The sequence below is a fragment of the Martes martes genome (assembly GCF_963455335.1).
Source record: "Martes martes genome assembly, chromosome: 14".
Classification (NCBI taxonomy): domain Eukaryota; kingdom Metazoa; phylum Chordata; class Mammalia; order Carnivora; family Mustelidae; genus Martes; species Martes martes.
In genome coordinates this window covers 26,366,612-26,384,095 of record NC_137902.1, presented here as the reverse complement: position 1 = coordinate 26,384,095, position 17,484 = coordinate 26,366,612, and the positions used below count along the sequence as shown (strand labels likewise).

The following is a 17,484-nucleotide window of genomic DNA, read 5'->3' as shown; positions in this document are numbered from 1 at the left end:
TTTTTTTAAGATTTTATTTATTTATTTGACAGACGGAGATGACCACTAGGCAGAGAGGCAGGCAGAGAAAGGGAGGGAGAAGCAGGCTTCCCGCTGAGCAGAGAGCCTGATGTGGGGCTTGATCCCAGGACCCTGAGATCATGACCTGAGCTGAAGGCAGAGGCTTTAACCCCCTGAGCCACCCAGGCGCCCCCAAATTTTATGGATTTTTGAACTTAACTCTATGTGCAATTCCAACTTTCATAAATGCTTTCAGTTTTCAAGGTTTTTTTTTAATTATGCAAATGTTGGACAAATTAATTATAATGCCTAAACATACAATGAAGAAGTCTTAAAGACTCACCTAATCACTAAGAAAAGAATGGAAATTCCCCCTTTACAATCGTAACAAGAAGGATCCACCTTCCTTTAAGACTAATTGACCTGCTATCCCAAAAGCTTCCACATAGGAAAACTGTGCAGACTGGTCCCGTCTAAGAAATACTCAGTTAACTTGGGCTAAGAACAGGGGCACAAACCATAGTTGTTCTGGTTTACGAAGTCACTGAGAGCTGACAATAGCAAAGAAACCGTTCTCGCTAAGCTCAAACTTCTGCTGGAAAGAAAGAACTAGGGAGGGTATGATGATCCAGATAACATTTTCCCAGTCTGGCCCAAATTCCTACCCCCCCCCCCCCCGCCCCAGTCTCCAAGAGGCAGCACTCCTCGGTCTCTGATAGCGCTCCTTCCCCAGGGAACCAGCTTGTTCTCTTATTTCTTTTCCACACCTGCCTGGGAACAGGTTTGTTTCCCAGGCTCGCTCCAAGTAACCCCGAGAAAACACAGCAGCTTCACTGATTCTGTGTATAGGCTTTAGCCCAGCGGTCAGAGAATTAAAAGAGGGGCAGGCTGAAGGCCCTTCCAGGACAATTGAAAACTTCAAGTGACCGGCCCAGCCTGCCTCTAACCCTTCTCAGAGGTCCTGCCCAAAGCCCTCACCCCGGGGCCAGGCTGGACTGGGCAGAAGGCCTCCCAGGGGCGGCGACAACCTGAGGGAGAGAAGCTCAAGAGACTGCTTGAGGCGTCGGGAGCAGCCCCATGCTGGGGTCAAAGGTCAGTATCTCCGCCGCCAGGACGGCCAGGCGGGGAGCGGGAAGGCCGCGACAGGCACCGGAAGGTCGCGAGGACCAGCCCCTGGAGGAGCAAAACGCTTCTTGCTCGGCTTCACCGCCCGGGCCCAGCCTCCCAGCCGCACGCAGCCTCAGCCCGCCTCAGCAGCTTCCCTCCCTCCCCCTCCCTCCCTCTCTCCACCTCTCCCCCCTCCTCACCGCCCCCTCCCCGTCACCACCGTCGTCCCCTAGGCGAGCGTAGGCCCCGCCCCTAGAGCCGCCTCGGGGCCAAGGCCTAACCCGCAGGAGCTGCAGGGGTTAGCCAGGTTCCGGGACCCGCCCGGGCCGGCGCCGCTTACCGAGCCCTGGGCTCCTCCTCCACCACCCGCGACGCTCCCGGGCCCGCTCGCTCCCGACGCCACCGACGCCGCCGCTCCTCTGGGCTCACGGACGCGCTCCCTACCTCCGCCGACCCTTCCCCCGTCCCACGGTGCCCCGCTGGGTCCTAAAGCCCGCTGGGTGATAGGTACGTCCGCGCCGGTTTCCTGAAGCTGGCTCAGAACACGGTTCCCAGCAAGCATCACAAGGACTACAACTCCCGAAATGCACCGCGAGAAAGATATTAGCAAAAGAAGTATCTATTGAGGGTCTCCTGGATGCAAGTCTTAATAGCTGTTTTTTAAAATATAGGAGAATTATACATATACACCTTTTAAATACAGCAGACTCTGAATTGGGCAATTCCACGTCTAGGAATAAAAATGTATATGTTCCATGGGGCACCTGGGCGGCTCCGAGAGTTAACCTTGACCCTTGGTCTCGCCTCAGGTCTTGATCTCTGTGTCCTAAGTTCAGGCCCCGCATTGGGCTCCACGCTGGGTGGTGAGCCCCCTTATAAAAAAAAAAATTTTTTTTTAAAGTGTATGTTCCTGGGGCGCCTGGGTGGCTCAGTGGGTTAGAGCCTCTGCCTTCGGCTCAGGTCATGATCCCAGCGTCCTGGGATCGAGCCCCGCCTCGGGCTCTCTGCTCGGCAGGGAGCCTGCTTCCCTTCCTCTCTCTCTGCCTGCCTCTATGCCTACTTGTGATCTCTGTCTGTCAAATAAATAAATAAATAAAAATCTTTTAAAAAAAATAAAATAAAAAGTGTATGTTCCAGGATGTTTATTGCAACTTTGTAAATGAAAAATAGGAAACAGATCCATTCAACAAATACCTACTGTGTGCCTACTATGTGTAAAGTACCATGCGTTAACTGGACAGCTAACTTCCCTGAGTCTTAGTTTTCTCTATGCAAAATGGAAGATTAAAAAAGGGCTGGGCAGTGTGTGTGTCTGCGTGTTTGTGTGAGCGCATGCAAGGTCCGCACACCTGCATGTGTATATGAATGAATAAAGTCATTCAATCCTTTTTTTTTCCCCAAGATTTTATTTTTAAGTAATCTCTATACCAGAGATGCCTGGGTGGCTCAGTCGGGTAAGTGTCTGCCTTTGGCTTTGGTCAGGATCCCAGGGTCTTGGGATGGAGTCCCGCATCTGGCTCTTTGCTCAGGAGGGAGCCTGCTACTACCTCCTTGCTCAGGAGGAGCCTGCTACTACCTCTGCTTGTCACTCCCCCTGCTTGTTCCCTTGAATTCTCTCTCTCTCTCTCTCTCTCTCTGACAAATAAATAAATAAAATCTTTTTAAAAAAAGTAATCTCTACACCAAATGTGGGTCTTGAACCTACAACCTAGAGATCAAGAGTCACATGTTCCACCAACTGAGCCAGCCAAGCACCCCATGTCATTCAATCCTTATGACTTTATGAAGTAAGTATTTCACAGGTGAGAAAAAGGTGTAATTAGATAGCTTGCCTAATGCTCCAGAGTTAGTAAGAGGTGAAGGAGAATTTGAAGACAAATCCTCCCAGGAAAGTGATCTTAAAGACCTAGAAGCTCAGGTTCTGTTTTGGGGGAAAAATTTTTTTTTCTTGTCTATTTACACAGTAATGTAAGATGAGATTAGTGGTAAAAAGGTACACCTTAATAGAATATTAGGGTGAGAAGGGCCAAAAGGAAAGTATCTTGAACTAACTTAACCCCCAATAGTTCCTGAACACCAGTTAGAAATCTATCCACCCGAATAAACCCCTTTTCATACCTGATTTCCTTTTTTTTTCTAGATTCTTTTATTTATTTGTTTATTTATTTATTTGAGAGAGAGAGAGAGAGAACAAGTGGAGAGGAGGGGCAGAAGGAGAGGGAGAAGCAAACTCCCTGCTGAACAGGGAGCCTGACATGGGGCTCCATCCCAAGACCCTGAGATCATGACCTAAGCGAAAGGCAGATGTTTAACGTACTGAGCCACCCAGGCACCCCCATACCTGATTTCCTTTTAACAAATGTTTGTTGAGCACCTACTGAATACGCAGTTCTGCGAGTAGTAAAAACAATAATTATTGGGGCGCCTGGGTGGCTCAGTGGGTTAAGCCTCTGCCTTCGGCTCAGGTCATGATCTCAGGGTCCTGGGATCGAGCCCCGCATCAGGCTCTCTGCTCAGCAGGGAGTCTGCTTCCTCCTCCTCTCTCTCTCTGCCTGCCTCTCTGCCTACTTGTAATTTCTGTCAAATAAAATCAAAATCTTCAAAAAAAAAATTATTAATACAATGCTGAGATTATGTTATAACAAAGTGATAGATAGATACATTGATAGATATACAATTCATTGTTTTAAATATCAGACAATGAGTTATCAAGGTCAGGCTTAGGAAGGCTCAAGTTGTAAATGCTCTGGAAGTTCAGAGAAAGGAAAATTCCATGTCAGTCTCCGGAGGCTTCCTGGAGGAAGGTGAAGTTAGAGTCATGTCTTAGAGGAGAGGGTATAACGGTGAAGCAACATAATACACTGTCCATGCCTAGGTCCAGGAAGTTAATTAAATACAAATTCAGACAAGAGTTAAGTTTAGAAGGCCATACACTGAATAGGTAAGAGCACGACATCTGGAACACTGTGGAATAAATCCCGACTGCCACCTCCTTGCTGTATGACTTTGGACAATTACCTGAGCTCTTTAAACCTTAATTTCAGGGTGCCTGTCTGGCCCAGCTGGAAGAGCATGTCACTCTGGATCTTGGGTCATGAGTTCAAGCCCCACATTGGGTGTAGAGATTACTAAAAATAAATAAACTTAAATAAATAAATAAACCTTAGTTTCCTACCTGAAAAATGGGGATAATAAAAGGCCTATGGCATATTGGTTTGGTTATCCAGCCTTGAACCCTTCCTCTCCTATTCTGGTGACCTCTTCCTTTGGGTAGTGTTGGTGAAAAACTAGGCCCTGAGCAACCAAGGTAAATGAGTTCATGTGACCTGGGCTTGGCCACAAGGTGCAGCCTCCAAGGGCTTTGACTCTTGGTCAAAAGATGCAAAGATCAGGGCACCTGGGTGGCATGGTCAGTTGAGCATCTAACTCTTGGTTTTGGCACAGGTCATGATTTCATGGTCACGATTGCATGGTCATGGGATTGAGCCCAGAGTCGAGCCCCACATCAACCTCCGAGATCATTGTGGAGTGTGCTTGGGATTCTCCTTCCCTCTCCCTCTGCTGCTCCTGCTCATTCATTCTCTCTCTCTCTTTCTCTCTCTCTCCCGCCCCGAAATGAATAAATAAATCCTAAAAAAAAAAAAAAAAAAAAAAAAGCAAAGATGAAAGGATGGTCAGAATTCATTCATAACACGTATTTCCTGGCTTTATGATTCCTGCTGAAAAACAGTTGTACTTCCTATTTCCTGTCTTCAAAGAGTGTCTTGCTTCCTGCTCATTTTCCACAGCTGCCCCTTCTGTCTCCTACAGGTTCTGTGAGCCCCTTATATTCTAATAAATTTCACTTTTCCTTAAGATAGCCTATTTCTGTAACTATTCTGTAACTCTTAGCCAAAAGGTTTCTAAGGGATATCACACACATAGACATGTGCTCACTCAGGCTTACTCATTCCTTCACCAAACATCTATTGAAGTCTTTCTTTGTGCCAAGCTCTAATCTAAAAGTGAGGATACAAAGATGAAAGAAATCCTATGACAACTAGGAACAGCTGGAGGAGGAGCAAATTTGGGCAGGAAGGTGATGTTTAGGGCATGTTGAGATTGAAATGTCTGTGAGACATTCAGCCAGAAATATTTAGTAGACATATAGGTACCCTTTTTTGGAGCTCAGCAGAGATACCTAGGTTGTAGATAAATATTTTTGAGCCATTGGCTTAGGGGTAATTGTTCAAATGAAGAGGGCGAAAGAAAGAAAGGAAGGAAGGAAGGAAATAAATAGGGGCGCCTGGGTGGCTCAGTCAGCTAAGTCCCTGACTCTTGGTTTCAGCTCAAGTCATTATCTCAGGGCCATGAGATCAAGCCCCACATTGGGCTCCTCACTCAGTGTGGAGTAGGTTTGAGATTCTCTCTCCCTCTCCCTCTGCCCCACCCTCGTGCTCTCTCTGTCTCTAAAATAAATAAATAAACCCTTTTTAAAAAAGAAAGAAAGAGGAAAGGGCCCATGAGAGAATTTAAATACCAACATTTATTGATGAACCAAATACTATCTAAAAAAAGAGGAAAACAACAGGAGAAAGATACCATGGAAATCACAGGAGGGACTTTCAAAAAGGAGGTCATCAAACTTCTCAAAGAGAAAAGGAAATAAAAATATACTTGAAGACCTCAGGAAGATCTACCACAGGTGATTTGAGGAATAAATAGGAGAGAAAGTGGAGGTAGCAAATGCTAGAGGATCTTTGCAAGAAACTTGTCTAAAAGGAGGAGAGGAAGCCACAGCAATAGAGATGGTGGAGAGATGAGGATGAAAGAGTGACTTCTGGGGCGCCCTGGTGGCTCAGTAGGTTAAGCCTCTGCCTTTGGCTCAGGTCACGATCTCAGAGTCCTGGGATCCAGCCCTGCATCAGGCTCTCTCTCAGCTGGGAACCTGCTTCCCCCTCTCGCTGCCTGCCTCTCTGCCTACTTGTGATCTCTCTCTGTCAAATAAATAAATAAAATCTTAAAAAAAAAAAAAAAAAAAGAGTGACTTCTGAGACCAAACAGACTGGAGAATGTTTCTATGTGGAGAGCAAGAGGACAGAAGGAAGCTGATGAAATAGAAATGGATGAAAATTCTCACTGAAGTTGTTGGGGGAAGGAGAGAGAAGCAGGGTTCATCAAAAGGAATTGTATTTGGAGGGAGAAGGAATACACTTGAGAGGGCAGTTGGGTAGGAAGGACTCCTGCATATCAATTTGTAGGTGTTGCTAGAGAAGAGGCACTCAGTGCCTCTAAACTGTGTTTTAATTTTGTTTTCTAGCAAATTCTTAGTTTTGGTGATGAATTGTTGATATAGAAAAGAGGTATGGTGCAAGGACTCTGGACTCAGATTGCTTGTGATCGAAATCACACCTCTCCCTCTATCCGCTGAAGAGCCCTTTGATCTTGGTCAATTCACTTAACCTCTCTGTGCTTCGTTTTCGTTTTCGTATCTGTGCCAAGGGCTTGTTGGCGGGGGTGGGGAAGTGGGGGGGGGGTGTTACTGTAAGTATCAACTGTTATTATTATGTTCCATTAGATAGTCAACCCACTAGTTAGTTCCGTGAGGTTGAAGTTTTCTGTTTTGTTCAGGCCTCCCTACTCAGCCGGGAACTTAGCAGGTGCTTGAGAAAAATTTCATGACCAACTGGGGTGAAAGAGAGAGGCTTGGAAGGAAGGAAAGCCTTGGGAGTGTAACACTTTCAGTTCAGGGCTCAGCCTGAAAGATTCCTGGGTAAGGCTCTGCGCTTCCCCGTGCTTGGGGCGTTGGCCTACAACGCGACTCAAGCAGCGTGGGTAGTACCGGCAAGAAAGGAGGCGCTGAGACCCTTGGGTGCTCGGGAGGCTCCTCCCCCGCGAGGCTCCCGTGGCTCCGCCCCTGGCGGGCGGGGTCGCGCCGGCGGGGCGTGAACGGGGTGAGACGGAGCAGACTCCCGGGGCCTGGCGTCCGCCCACCTCATCGACGGGGGACGGAAGTCTCGGCCCGGCACTGTCTGCAGCCGGGAACCCACGACCGAGCGCCGAGCCTCGCCCCACAGGGCGGCCAGGCTCGGTCGTGCACCCTCGCCGGCGAACTATGAAGCGTATGGGGACTCTGCGGCTGCTTTCCGACCTCAGCCACTTTAGCGGCGCGGGCCGTCTCCGGGAGTTGCTGGCCGGGGACCCACCCGTAAGAGTCCGCTGCAGCCCAGACGGCCGCCACCTGCTGCTCTTGCGACCCCCGGGGTCGCCGAGCCCGCAGCTGCTGGTCGCGGTGCGTGGCCCCGGCGCGGAGCTGGAGCGTGCCTGGCCGGCCGGCCACCCCTCACCACTAGATGCCTTCTTCCTGCCGTGGCCGGCGCGACCGGCGCTGGTCCTGGTGTGGGAAAGTGGCCTAACCGAGGTGTGGGGCGCGGGAGTGGGGCCTGGCTGGCGGCTGCTGCGGAGCACCGAGCTGTGTCCGGGCGGTGGAGCCCGCGTGGTGGCCGTGGCGGCGTCCCGAGGCCGCCTGGTGTGGTGCGAGGAGCGGCAGGATGGCGCTGAGGGCTGGCAAGGGCCGCCTGCTGCTTTCAGCCACTGTGTGTGCTTCCGAACCCTGGAGCCCAGCGCGGAGGCCGGCACCAACCTAGGCCGCACACACATCCTGCTGCACCACTGCCCCTCTTTCGGACTACTGGCCTCCCGCAAGGACCTCTTCCTGGTGCCCACTGCCACTACCTGGCCTGGCGTGAGTCACATTCTGCTCATCTGGAGCCCAGGCAAGGGCAAGGTGATGGTGGCTGCCCCATGTCTTGGCCTCTCCCACAGTCAGAGCCTGAATCCCGGACGAGGGGACACATGGGACTTCCGGACACTGCTCCGAGGCCTTCCTGGGCTGCTGTCCCCCATGAAGCCATTGACTGTACATACCTGGGCCCCAACTCCCCAGGGACTGTTATTGCTTGACTTCAGGGGCACTGTGAGCCTGGTGCAATCCCATGGTGGAACTCGGGCTGTGGGCACACTGCAGGAGGCACCTGCAGGCCTGGCAGGGTCTGTAGCACTGGGAACATTTCATGGGACTCTGGCTTGTGTGCTGGGCTCCACGTTGGAACTGCTGGACATGGGCAGCGGGCAGCTGCTGGAGAGAAAGGTCCTAAGTACAGACCGAGTACATTTACTGGCACCCCCAGCCCCTGGCATGGAGGATGAGGAAGAGCTGGAGACCCGAGGGGGTCTTCGTTTGCTTTCAGCCTTGGGTCTGTTTCGAGTAGGCTGGGAAGCCCCACAGGGCCTTGAGGTGCCTTCAGCGGAGGACCTGGTGTTCGAGGAGGCCTGCGAGTACTACCAGCGACGGAGCCTGCGTGGTACCCAGCTCACCCCAGAGGAACTGAGACACAACAGTACATTCCGGGCACCTCAGGCTCTGGCCTCCATTCTCCAGGGACATGTGTCCCCATCTACACTGTTGACCACACTGAGGGCTGAGCTTCGAGATTACAGGGCCTTAGATCAGCTCAAAGCCCACCTGGTGGCTGGGGATGATGAGGAAGCTGGCTGGACTGAGCTGGCAGAGCACGAAGTGGCACGCCTGCTGAGGACCGAACTGGTGGGAGACCAGCTGGCCCAGCTCAACACGGTTTTCCAAGCCCTTCCTACAGCAGCCTGGGGTGCCATCCTCAGGGCCCTGCAGCTCCAGCCAGACGGGAATGGCAGGCTGAGATCCCATGCTCCCCCTGATGTGTGGAAGAAGGTACTAGGAGGTACTTCAGCTGCAAAGGAACCCCCCAATGGGATACTGCCCGTCTTTGAACTTCTGTGCCAGTGCCTCTGCCGGCTAGAGCCGAGATGGCTGCCACCCTTTGTGGAACTGGCACAGCAGCAGGGTGGGCCAGGCTGGGGGGCGGGGGGCCCGGGGCTGCCCCTGTATCGTCGAGCCCTGGCAGTCCTAGGTGAGGAGGGGACCAGATCTGAGGCGCTGGAGCTGGAGCTGCTCTTGGGCAGTGGGCGGCCCAAAGCTGTGCTCCAAGCTGTGGGGCAGCTTGTCCAAAAGGAGCAGTGGGAGCGGGCTCTAGAAGCAGGCCTGGCCCTAGGCCCCTCTAGTCCCCTGCTTCGAAGTGAGATCTTCAAACTGCTGTTGGCCGAATTTGCCCGGCACCGTCAACTTGATGCTCACCTCCCTCTCCTTTGCCGCCTGTGCCCACCAGACCTGGCTCCAGCTGAGCTCCTGCTTCTACTACGGACACACCTTCCAGATGAGTCGGAGCCCCATACCCCATTCCCTGAGCCAGGAACAGAGCCTCCTCTCACCGTGGGCTTGCTCAGAACCCTGCTGGAGCAGACTGGGGCTCAGGGACGGCCCTCGGGCCCAGTTCTAAGCCTGTATGAGGACATCCTATGGGACCCAGGCACTCCACCCCCCACCCCACCTCGGGGACCTATGACTACCCTCCAGGCATCAGACCACCCAGGCTTGGAGGCCTGGGCACCATCTGGACAGGGCCTCTGTGTGACTGACACAGGCTGAAATTCATTTCTAGGACACAGCAATCAGGGAAGGTGCCTAGGAGCTGGCAGAGAGCCAGGGTGGGTCCTACGTGTGCAATACTTTTCTCTCTTCTAGAGCAATTTTAAAATATATATATATGATAAATATATGATCTAATATATATATTTGGTCTTTGACGTCAAGTTATTGTGCTGGTGCAGAGCTCCTAAAACCCTTGGAATTTCCTGAGTGATAGGAGTGCCTTTTGTTATTCATAAGGAGCTTCTTTAGATCACATCTGCATTTACGCTAATGAGGTAACTTAAGGTGGGGACACCCACCCTAAGGATGGGACAGGTCACCTGAAAGACCAAGGGAGGAGAGGGTTGGAACTTTCAGCCCTATCCCCAGCATCCTGGGAGGCCAGTGGGGCTAGATATTGAACTCTATAGAAACTCCTGAATGAGGAAATTCTGTGAGAGCACATGGAGGCGCTGGGAGGGTGAAACCCCCCAGAGAAGGCATGGGAGCTGCACACACGCCCCTCCCCCCAACCTGTGCTTTGCCCTATGGATCACTTCCATCATGCTATTCCTGAGTTGTAGCCTTTGTAATAAACTTGTAAATGTAATTAAAGTATTTCCCCAAATTCTGTAAGCCATTCTAGCAAATCGTCAAACCAGGTTGTAGCATGGGAATGGCGTTTCTAGCCAGTGGGTCAGAAGTACAGTGACTTGCAACTGGCATTGGAAGTGGGGTCAGTCTTGTGGGACTGAAACCTTAACCTTTGGGTCCTGCTCTAACCCCGGGTAGTTTGTGTAAGAATTGAATTGACATGTGGGACCCCCATCCAAGTACTAACCAGGCCCGACCCTGCTCAGGGTAGCTCAGTTGGTTGAGGGACTGCCTTCAGCTCAGGTGATATGACAATCCTGGAGTCCTGGAATCGAGTCCCACATTCCCGCTCCCTGCTCAGCAAGGGGTCTGCTGCTCCCTCTGACCTTCCCCCATCTCATGCTTTCTCTCATTCTCTCTCTCAAATAAATAAGTAAAATCTTGAAAAAAAAAAAAAAAAAGGACACCCAGTTGGTATCTTTAGAGAATTAGTTGTCAGTGTTGGAAAGCACTCCAGAAATACACATACAAGTTGTGTGTTTTTGAACAGCTGAGGGTCTCAGGATTGTGGGTAATGGAGGGAGTAGCTGAATCTGAATTTGTTGGCTGAAGTGACCACTTCTATTAATAAAATAATTAACATTTATGAGTATTTAATATATGCCAGACACTCTGCTGGTCTTTAAAAATTCCCACATTTAATGCTTCTGATAACCCCAAAGGAAAAGTACTAATAGTATCCACATTTTTACAAGTGAGGAAATAAAGGGTTAGAAAGATTACTTGACCAAGGTCAGGCAGCTAGAAAGTAGCAACTCAAAGATTTGAGCCACTTCACTGTACAGCCCAGTAGCTTCTACTTGCTTGGGCTTGAAGGCACTCCTCTTTCCTGGTTTAATGCTAGCTGTGTCACGTGTTGTGAGGACGGGGATCTGCAGAGCTGCACGCATTCTTCCCCCCAAGACTTCTGAAACTGGGTAGGAATTGTGGTGGGCTCTGGGCCCATGCCTGTTCGCCCTGGGATTCCTGGAGCAGCCCCGGTTGAGGGGAGGAGCTGCCACAGACAGGAGAGCTACATGCAGAGCCCTTTGGTTTAGGAATGAGAGGCACTGAAGCAGGGCTGCTGGGAGGGCCCACATTGCTGCTGACTCCCTAGGAAATAAAAGCATCTCTAACACTGATGTCCATTACCTGGATTTAGTTGCAGGATTACCTCTAAAGAGGGCTTCCCTGCCCACATCTGTTCAGGTGACATCATAGCCTGGTTCTGGGCTCAAGGTAGGGCCCTGGGTGCTGCTAATCACCATCATCCTGGGCCCCCAGCCATTCCTTGTCCAAGGCTTGGGACCAACGTAAGGACCACCATTCAGCTTTGTCCTCAGCTGGGTCCTACAGCTTAGAATTTGCTCAGCCTCGTCCTGGGCTTAAAGTGGCTCTTAGGCTCCTATGGGACTAGGGACAGGTCCCCAGTCTCTCCGGGAAAGGGGGGCAGCCCCTCAGGCTTGTCCAGGGCTGACAGTCTCATGGAGGTCCTGAGGTGGCTCATCTGCACGGCCAAGTTCCAAGATGGCTCCTCGGCCTCATGGAGGTCCTGAGGTGGCTCGTCTGCACGGCCAAGTTCCAAGATGGCTCCTCGGCCTTACTAAAGCCTAGGGATGGTACCTTGGCCTCATCTAAGAACTTGGATGGCCTCCGTCCTCACCTTCAAGCCAGGTTGTTACCAACAGCAGGAGTCAAGCTACTAGCCCTTAAGCTACTGCTCCTCGCAGAGGCCGAGAACTAGGGAGGACCTAGTCATCCCTCAGTCTCCACCTCGGCCCTTTCCTGGTTTGGGAGGGGCTCTTCCTCCTCTTCTACGTTTTGAGACTGGACCCATTTGGCTTCTCAGAGAGAAACTGGAAATGGACAAAAGCAGGGATCCTCTTCCTGTTCATAATCCTGCTGAATGGTGGTTGTTTCTTCTCAGCCTAAGATTTGGCTTGGGTCTCTGTGTGAGCTCAGAAGAAAAGGAATTGTACTCAGTGGGCTCCTGAGAGCATGAGCAGAAGAAGTGGACCAGGCTTTTTTTTGGGGAGTTGTATGGCTCAAGGAAGTTCCTTAGGGCACCCACTAGTAGGACCTCCGGGTGGGGAAGCACCCAGCACAGCACCTTTTAGGGGAGCAAGGGGGCATAGATGGAAACTTGCTCCTGCTCTTACAGACTGGCCACTTATTTGCTGTTGTCCTTGCTTATGCCCCACCTCCAATGTAGGAGGTACAAGTGATCCTGAACCATGTGTCAGGACTTTGGAGAATAGCTTAGGGATGCAGATATTATTGTGTGACTGGGTTCTGGTAGCGTGTGTGAGGCCATCAGAGAGATGACTCAGATGTGGTCTTCCTGAGTCAAAGGACTCTGAATAGGTGAATGGAGATCCCAAGTCTGAGGTCATTGGTTGGTAGGGAGTGTTCTAGGGCCAGAGGTAGAGAGGGTCCCTGGACAGGACATTGGGACCTGGGGAAACGGGTGATCTAAGAGATGAGGTCTTTGATCTTGGGTGTCTGGGTAAAGAGGGGTGATCTAGGGCTGAAGGTTTTGAGCAGTAAACAAGGTCCCAGGTTCATGGCCCCTGGACAGAGGGAAGTAGGAGGGCCTGAGGTCCCTGGGTGAGGGAGAGGGCCCTAGGCCAGTGGGTAGGAGCATTTCCACAGGGAGGTGTCACCTTTGGAGCTCTCTGATGTCCCTGGATAAGTGAGGGAGAGGACCTTAGGCCACTGGGTAGGAGCATTTCCACAAGGAGGTGTCACCTTTGGAACTCTCTGGTAATTCACTTGGCAGAAGCCTCTAGAAAGCTAAAGGTGAAGAAGTGAAAGAAGCTGAAGCTAAAGGTAGCCAGGACCAGAATGCAGTCTGGACAAAGGAAAGAAAGTAAAGCCTAAGGCTCCTCTACCTGCCTATATGGCCCTGGAGTCCAATCCTCTCTTTTTCATCTCCCTACTGCATACCAATATTCCCAGTTCCAGCCTCCTACTTCCCCGCCCTCACCAGGAAATCCCTTTTTGAATGCAGACCACACGTTTTACACCACCCAATGGTGGACCACAGGACTACAGCCACCAGAGTCTTTTCCAGCCTGCGGAAGCCAGAGACCAGAGCTCCACCCCTCCCTCTCCATGTGACCTGTAAGACATTAGACCTGGTGGCTAGGGTGAGCCAGTGCCCAAACTACTCCAGCTTTCCTCCCGTACACTGGCTTAGCCCTAGGCCTGGCCCTGGCCACCTGTCATGGAGACTCTTAACAGACTCCTAACAACTCCAAGTTGGTGTCCCTGTCTCCTCAAATCTAAACTTGCTTATCCAGAGTATTGTAAAAAACAAATCAAATCAAACTCTGTCAATATTCATGGTAAAGGCCAAACACATCTCTTTCCTCACAAATGGCCCTGCTTCTCTTTCCAGTCTTCTTTCCACTCACTTCTTCCTCCCACCCTGTATAAAATATATGATACTTGGAACTACTTGTGTTTCCCTGAACTTGCTAGATTTCCCCCTCAGTCTGTACCTCGTGCTTAGCAAGCTTTTCACTCTCCTCTCTGCCAGCCTAAACCCTTTAGCATACACTCCAAATGTCATCCCCCTCTCCTAAGACTTCCCTACTCACCCCCAAGAGATGTAATGGCACCTTCTCCTGTTCTCCCACAGTTCTTGGTACATACTTCTAAAAAAGCATTTATCAAACTGACTTGTGATTGCCTAGTTATTTGTCTCCCTGATTCGCAGACAGGTTCCTGGAGGGCAGAGGCCATAGTTATTTGTGCTCTTGTATCCTCAGCGTGTATCACTGTACCAGGGGCATAGTTGGTTTGATTATAGATGCAGGAACTGGCTGGTCCCTATGGCCTAGGGTGCAAAGGGATTAGGTTCTAGCCTTTAGGGATTCTCTGACTTTCTTCCCTCCTTCCCATAGGCCAGACTCACTGTTTGGTTGATCCTGAACTGAAATTGATGGGGATAGGTCAACTGAATCTGAAGGAAGAACCAGAACACCTTGGACCAGGGGTCACAGAGGTGGAGGGAGTTGCTGCACCAGGGCCACCTTGGGATTTGGGGTGAAGGTGTAAGGAATGGATGTAACTGTACTACACAGGGCCCCTGATCTCTAAACCAAGAGGGAAAGAGAGGTGGGAAAGCCTTGGGTAAGGCTTACGTGGAGGGATGGGTGGCAGCGACTAGTGGGGGCTGTGGGGTGAGGTAAAAAAACTGAGGATTAGGGCACCTTGGTGGCTCAGTGGGTTAAGCCTCTGTCTTCAGCTCGGGTCATGGTCTCAGGGTCCTGGGATCAAGCCCCGAGTCGGGCTCTCTGCTTAGCGGGGAGCCTGCTTCCCCCTCTCTCTCTGCCTGCCTCTCTGTCTACTTGTGCTCTCTCTCTCTGAGTCAAATGAATAAATAAAATCTTTAAAAAATTTTTTTAATTTAAAAAAATTTTTTTTAATTTTAGAAAAATTTAAAAAAAATTTTTAAATGAGGATTAATTCCCATATTGAATATGGCTATCAGGGAACTTGTCCTTAGGAAGTATTGCGCATTGTTCAGATGCACCAGAATTTAGTTCACACTTTCTCTGCGTGGTCAGGGAAAGAAAGGGAGTCAGAGAGTGAGAAGGGGGCAGGTCTAGACCCCCAAGCTCCGTAGGGAGCCACCTCAAGCTGGAATGCCTGGCATCTTTACCACTCTGGGGAAAAAAGGAAGAAATCTTGAGTGGCTGCCTTAGGCTCCCACTCAGTGTCTGCTTAGGCACAGGCTCCCCCTGGTGGTTACTCTTATCATCGCCATCTCCACCCTTTACCTTCAAACATGCACATACTTGCCCATTTATTGACTAAGGACTGAGGAAGCCTCTGGAGGTGGTAAATTAAGGAGGAGGAGGTCAGGGTAGAATTCAAGGAGCAAAATCATGGAAGGGGAAAGGAACTTGGATTTGTGTTGGATGGTATCTCCCAGAAGAAAGAGGTCTTGAGCTGCCAGCATGCTTTCTCTCTAGGGTTGGAACTCTGCCAGCCTGACCTGGATACTTTGATCCAACTGGAGAGGAAGTTGGAAGGCACAGAAGAGTTTCCCGGGAAGACACAGTAAGGCCATATTTTACATGAATTTGAAATATAGGAATAAAATGTCAGGCATTATTCAAAATCAATAAAGTCTCTGGGGTGCCTGGGTGGCTGTCAGTTAGGCATGCGACTTTGATTTTGGCTCAGGTCATGATCTCAGGGTCATGAGATAGAGCCCCAAGCCCCGTGTTGAGCCCACATGGGCCCGTAGGGCTCCAAGCTCAGTGAGGAGTCTGCTTCTCTCTCCCTCTCTCTCTCTCTCTCTGTACCCCCCACTCATGCACTCTCTCTCTCTAAAATAAAAAATCTTTTTAAAAAAACACACAAAAAAGTCTTACTTTATGCACAAAATGTGAAATGGAAGTGAAACTCCCTAAATAAAAACTTTTTCAAGAATCACAATTTAATGGACGCCTGGGTGGCTCAGTCGGTTAAGCGGTTAACTGTCTACCTTCAGCTCAGGCCATGATCCCAGGGACCTGGGATCGAATCCCACATTGAGCTCCCTGCTCAGCAGGGAGCCTGCAACTCCCTGCCTGCCATTCCCCCTGCTTGTACTCTCTCTTTCTCTCTAACAAATAAATAAATAAAATCTTAAGAAAATAACATTTTAAAGGCTAATAGTGTGCATTGTAAACTGATAGCCCATTATTACCCAATGGGTCCCCATTTCTGTTGGTAACAAAAATTCAGGTGGGAAACGAGGCTGAATCAGGTCATGATGTCAGGACTGAATGGCCAGGGTCACTCACCAGTTGTAGGTAGAAGTCTTGGAGCAGTTTCTCCTCTAATTGCCAGAGGGAAGGCCTGAGCCTGGTTCCAAAGGTCTCTTCATCCGCTCAAGAACAAAGATGAGGAGAGACAGAGTCAGAAAGATGAGTAAGAGTTTAGAATAGGACCAAGAGACAACCAGATGGGACTGGGGAGAGGGGCCTGAGAGAGACAGGAATATGTACTTATTCTGGGGAGAAGACGAGGCTCTCAGGTGTGAATGGTGGGATGATTGAGGAAGGAGCAGAGAGGGGGTCCGTTGGAGACTCTCACCAGAATTACAGCTAAAGTGTAGAGCCAGTGAGTTAACTGGTCTAGGTCTGGTCTCCAGAGGTTTCCATTATCTGGGAAATAAAGGAAAAGAGAAAGAGCTGTGACGGGCTGGGTGGGGGGGGGGGGCTTTCCAAGAATGAGGATGGTCAACCTCATCCTGGGCCTCCCTCAGCTGAAGGTTCTGGAGAAGCAGACTGTCTAGGTCTTTCATAGGTTTCAGGTTCTCAGACTTTGGCAGCCTGATTCCAAAGTGATACTCAGTCATCTCAAAGTCTCTATTATCTTTGCTTTGTACTGGGGGGAAATGAGGAGAAGTGGACATTGTCCCCCGCAACAACCCCCTGCAGGCTCTAGGAGCAGCCTGGAGCCACAGAATTAGAGGACAGGGCTTCCCCAGCAGAGATGGACAGAGCCCTGACTCAGGTTGGAAGGATACAGAGGGGGAAGCAAAGGAAAGCCTGAGAGGAGTTGTAGAGACAAAGGGGACACAGATATAGCCAGGTCAAGGTCCTGGGCCAAGGCTGGAAGACACTGACCTGAATATAAGTGAATCGTTGTCTAAAGGGGAAATCAAGTGACCGCTCCTCACTGATTAGATTGGCTCACTGTTCTCATGGTCCCTTCAGGGACAGTGGAGGGTCAGTATGGGATAGGGGACTTATGGGGAGCTTTGCAGAGGGAGAAAGGACATATGGGTGACCCACTTTTCCCCTCCACCATACTAATCAGGCCCTAGTCAGCTCCCCAGCAAGTAGGCCTCCCCTGTAAATGCTGAGAAAGGGAAGGATGTAAGGAGGTCTTTTACAGGGCATAAGGGAAAGGCTGCTTCAGAAGAGGGGATGGGAATGGTTCCAGATTAGAAAGTTTGGAAGTGCATGGCCAAGAGGGATCAAACCGGAGAAGCAGACTCAGAAAGACAGAGTGGAGAACACTGGTTGGATTTCTTAAAACTTTGTGACTTCTCCGATACAAGATAGTTTTTCCCTGCAGAATGCAGCACTTTCCCAGGTGACCCCAGAAGATCTTTCTACTGAGGCCTTGGTGGGGTGTGGGCTTTGTGTAACCGAAGCTCAGGGTGGGCTCTTGTTTCTGTGTTTGTCACTCTTGTTAGTCTTGTCCATCACCCGCTTAATTATCAGCAGTCAGACCCTTAACTCAAGGAGGGC

The 17,484-nt window shown here is 50.5% G+C and overlaps 2 protein-coding genes across 4 annotated transcripts in view; one reads left to right on the top strand and one right to left on the bottom strand.

The window, feature by feature from the left end:
* The window catches only part of ARMH3 (armadillo like helical domain containing 3), a 174,758-nt gene extending 173,189 nt beyond the window's left edge, over window positions 1-1,569 (bottom strand). For 2 of the 3 annotated variants that reach the window (XM_080822780.1, XM_080822781.1), the window contains exon 1: window positions 1,448-1,569. The gene's annotated coding sequence lies outside the window, so the exon portion shown is untranslated. The remainder of the gene's footprint in view (window positions 1-1,447) is intronic. The other variant, XM_080822779.1, reaches the window with a different exon arrangement.
* A 5,632-nt stretch (window positions 1,570-7,201) lies between these two features.
* Window positions 7,202-9,728, top strand: HPS6 (HPS6 biogenesis of lysosomal organelles complex 2 subunit 3; the record flags this gene model as incomplete). Its single annotated transcript, XM_080822412.1, has 1 exon — window positions 7,202-9,728. The coding sequence occupies one exon, from the start codon at window positions 7,202-7,204 to the stop codon at window positions 9,608-9,610; it is 2,409 nt and encodes an 802-aa protein (XP_080678538.1). The 3' UTR covers window positions 9,611-9,728.
* Window positions 9,729-17,484: the final 7,756 nt, after the last annotated feature.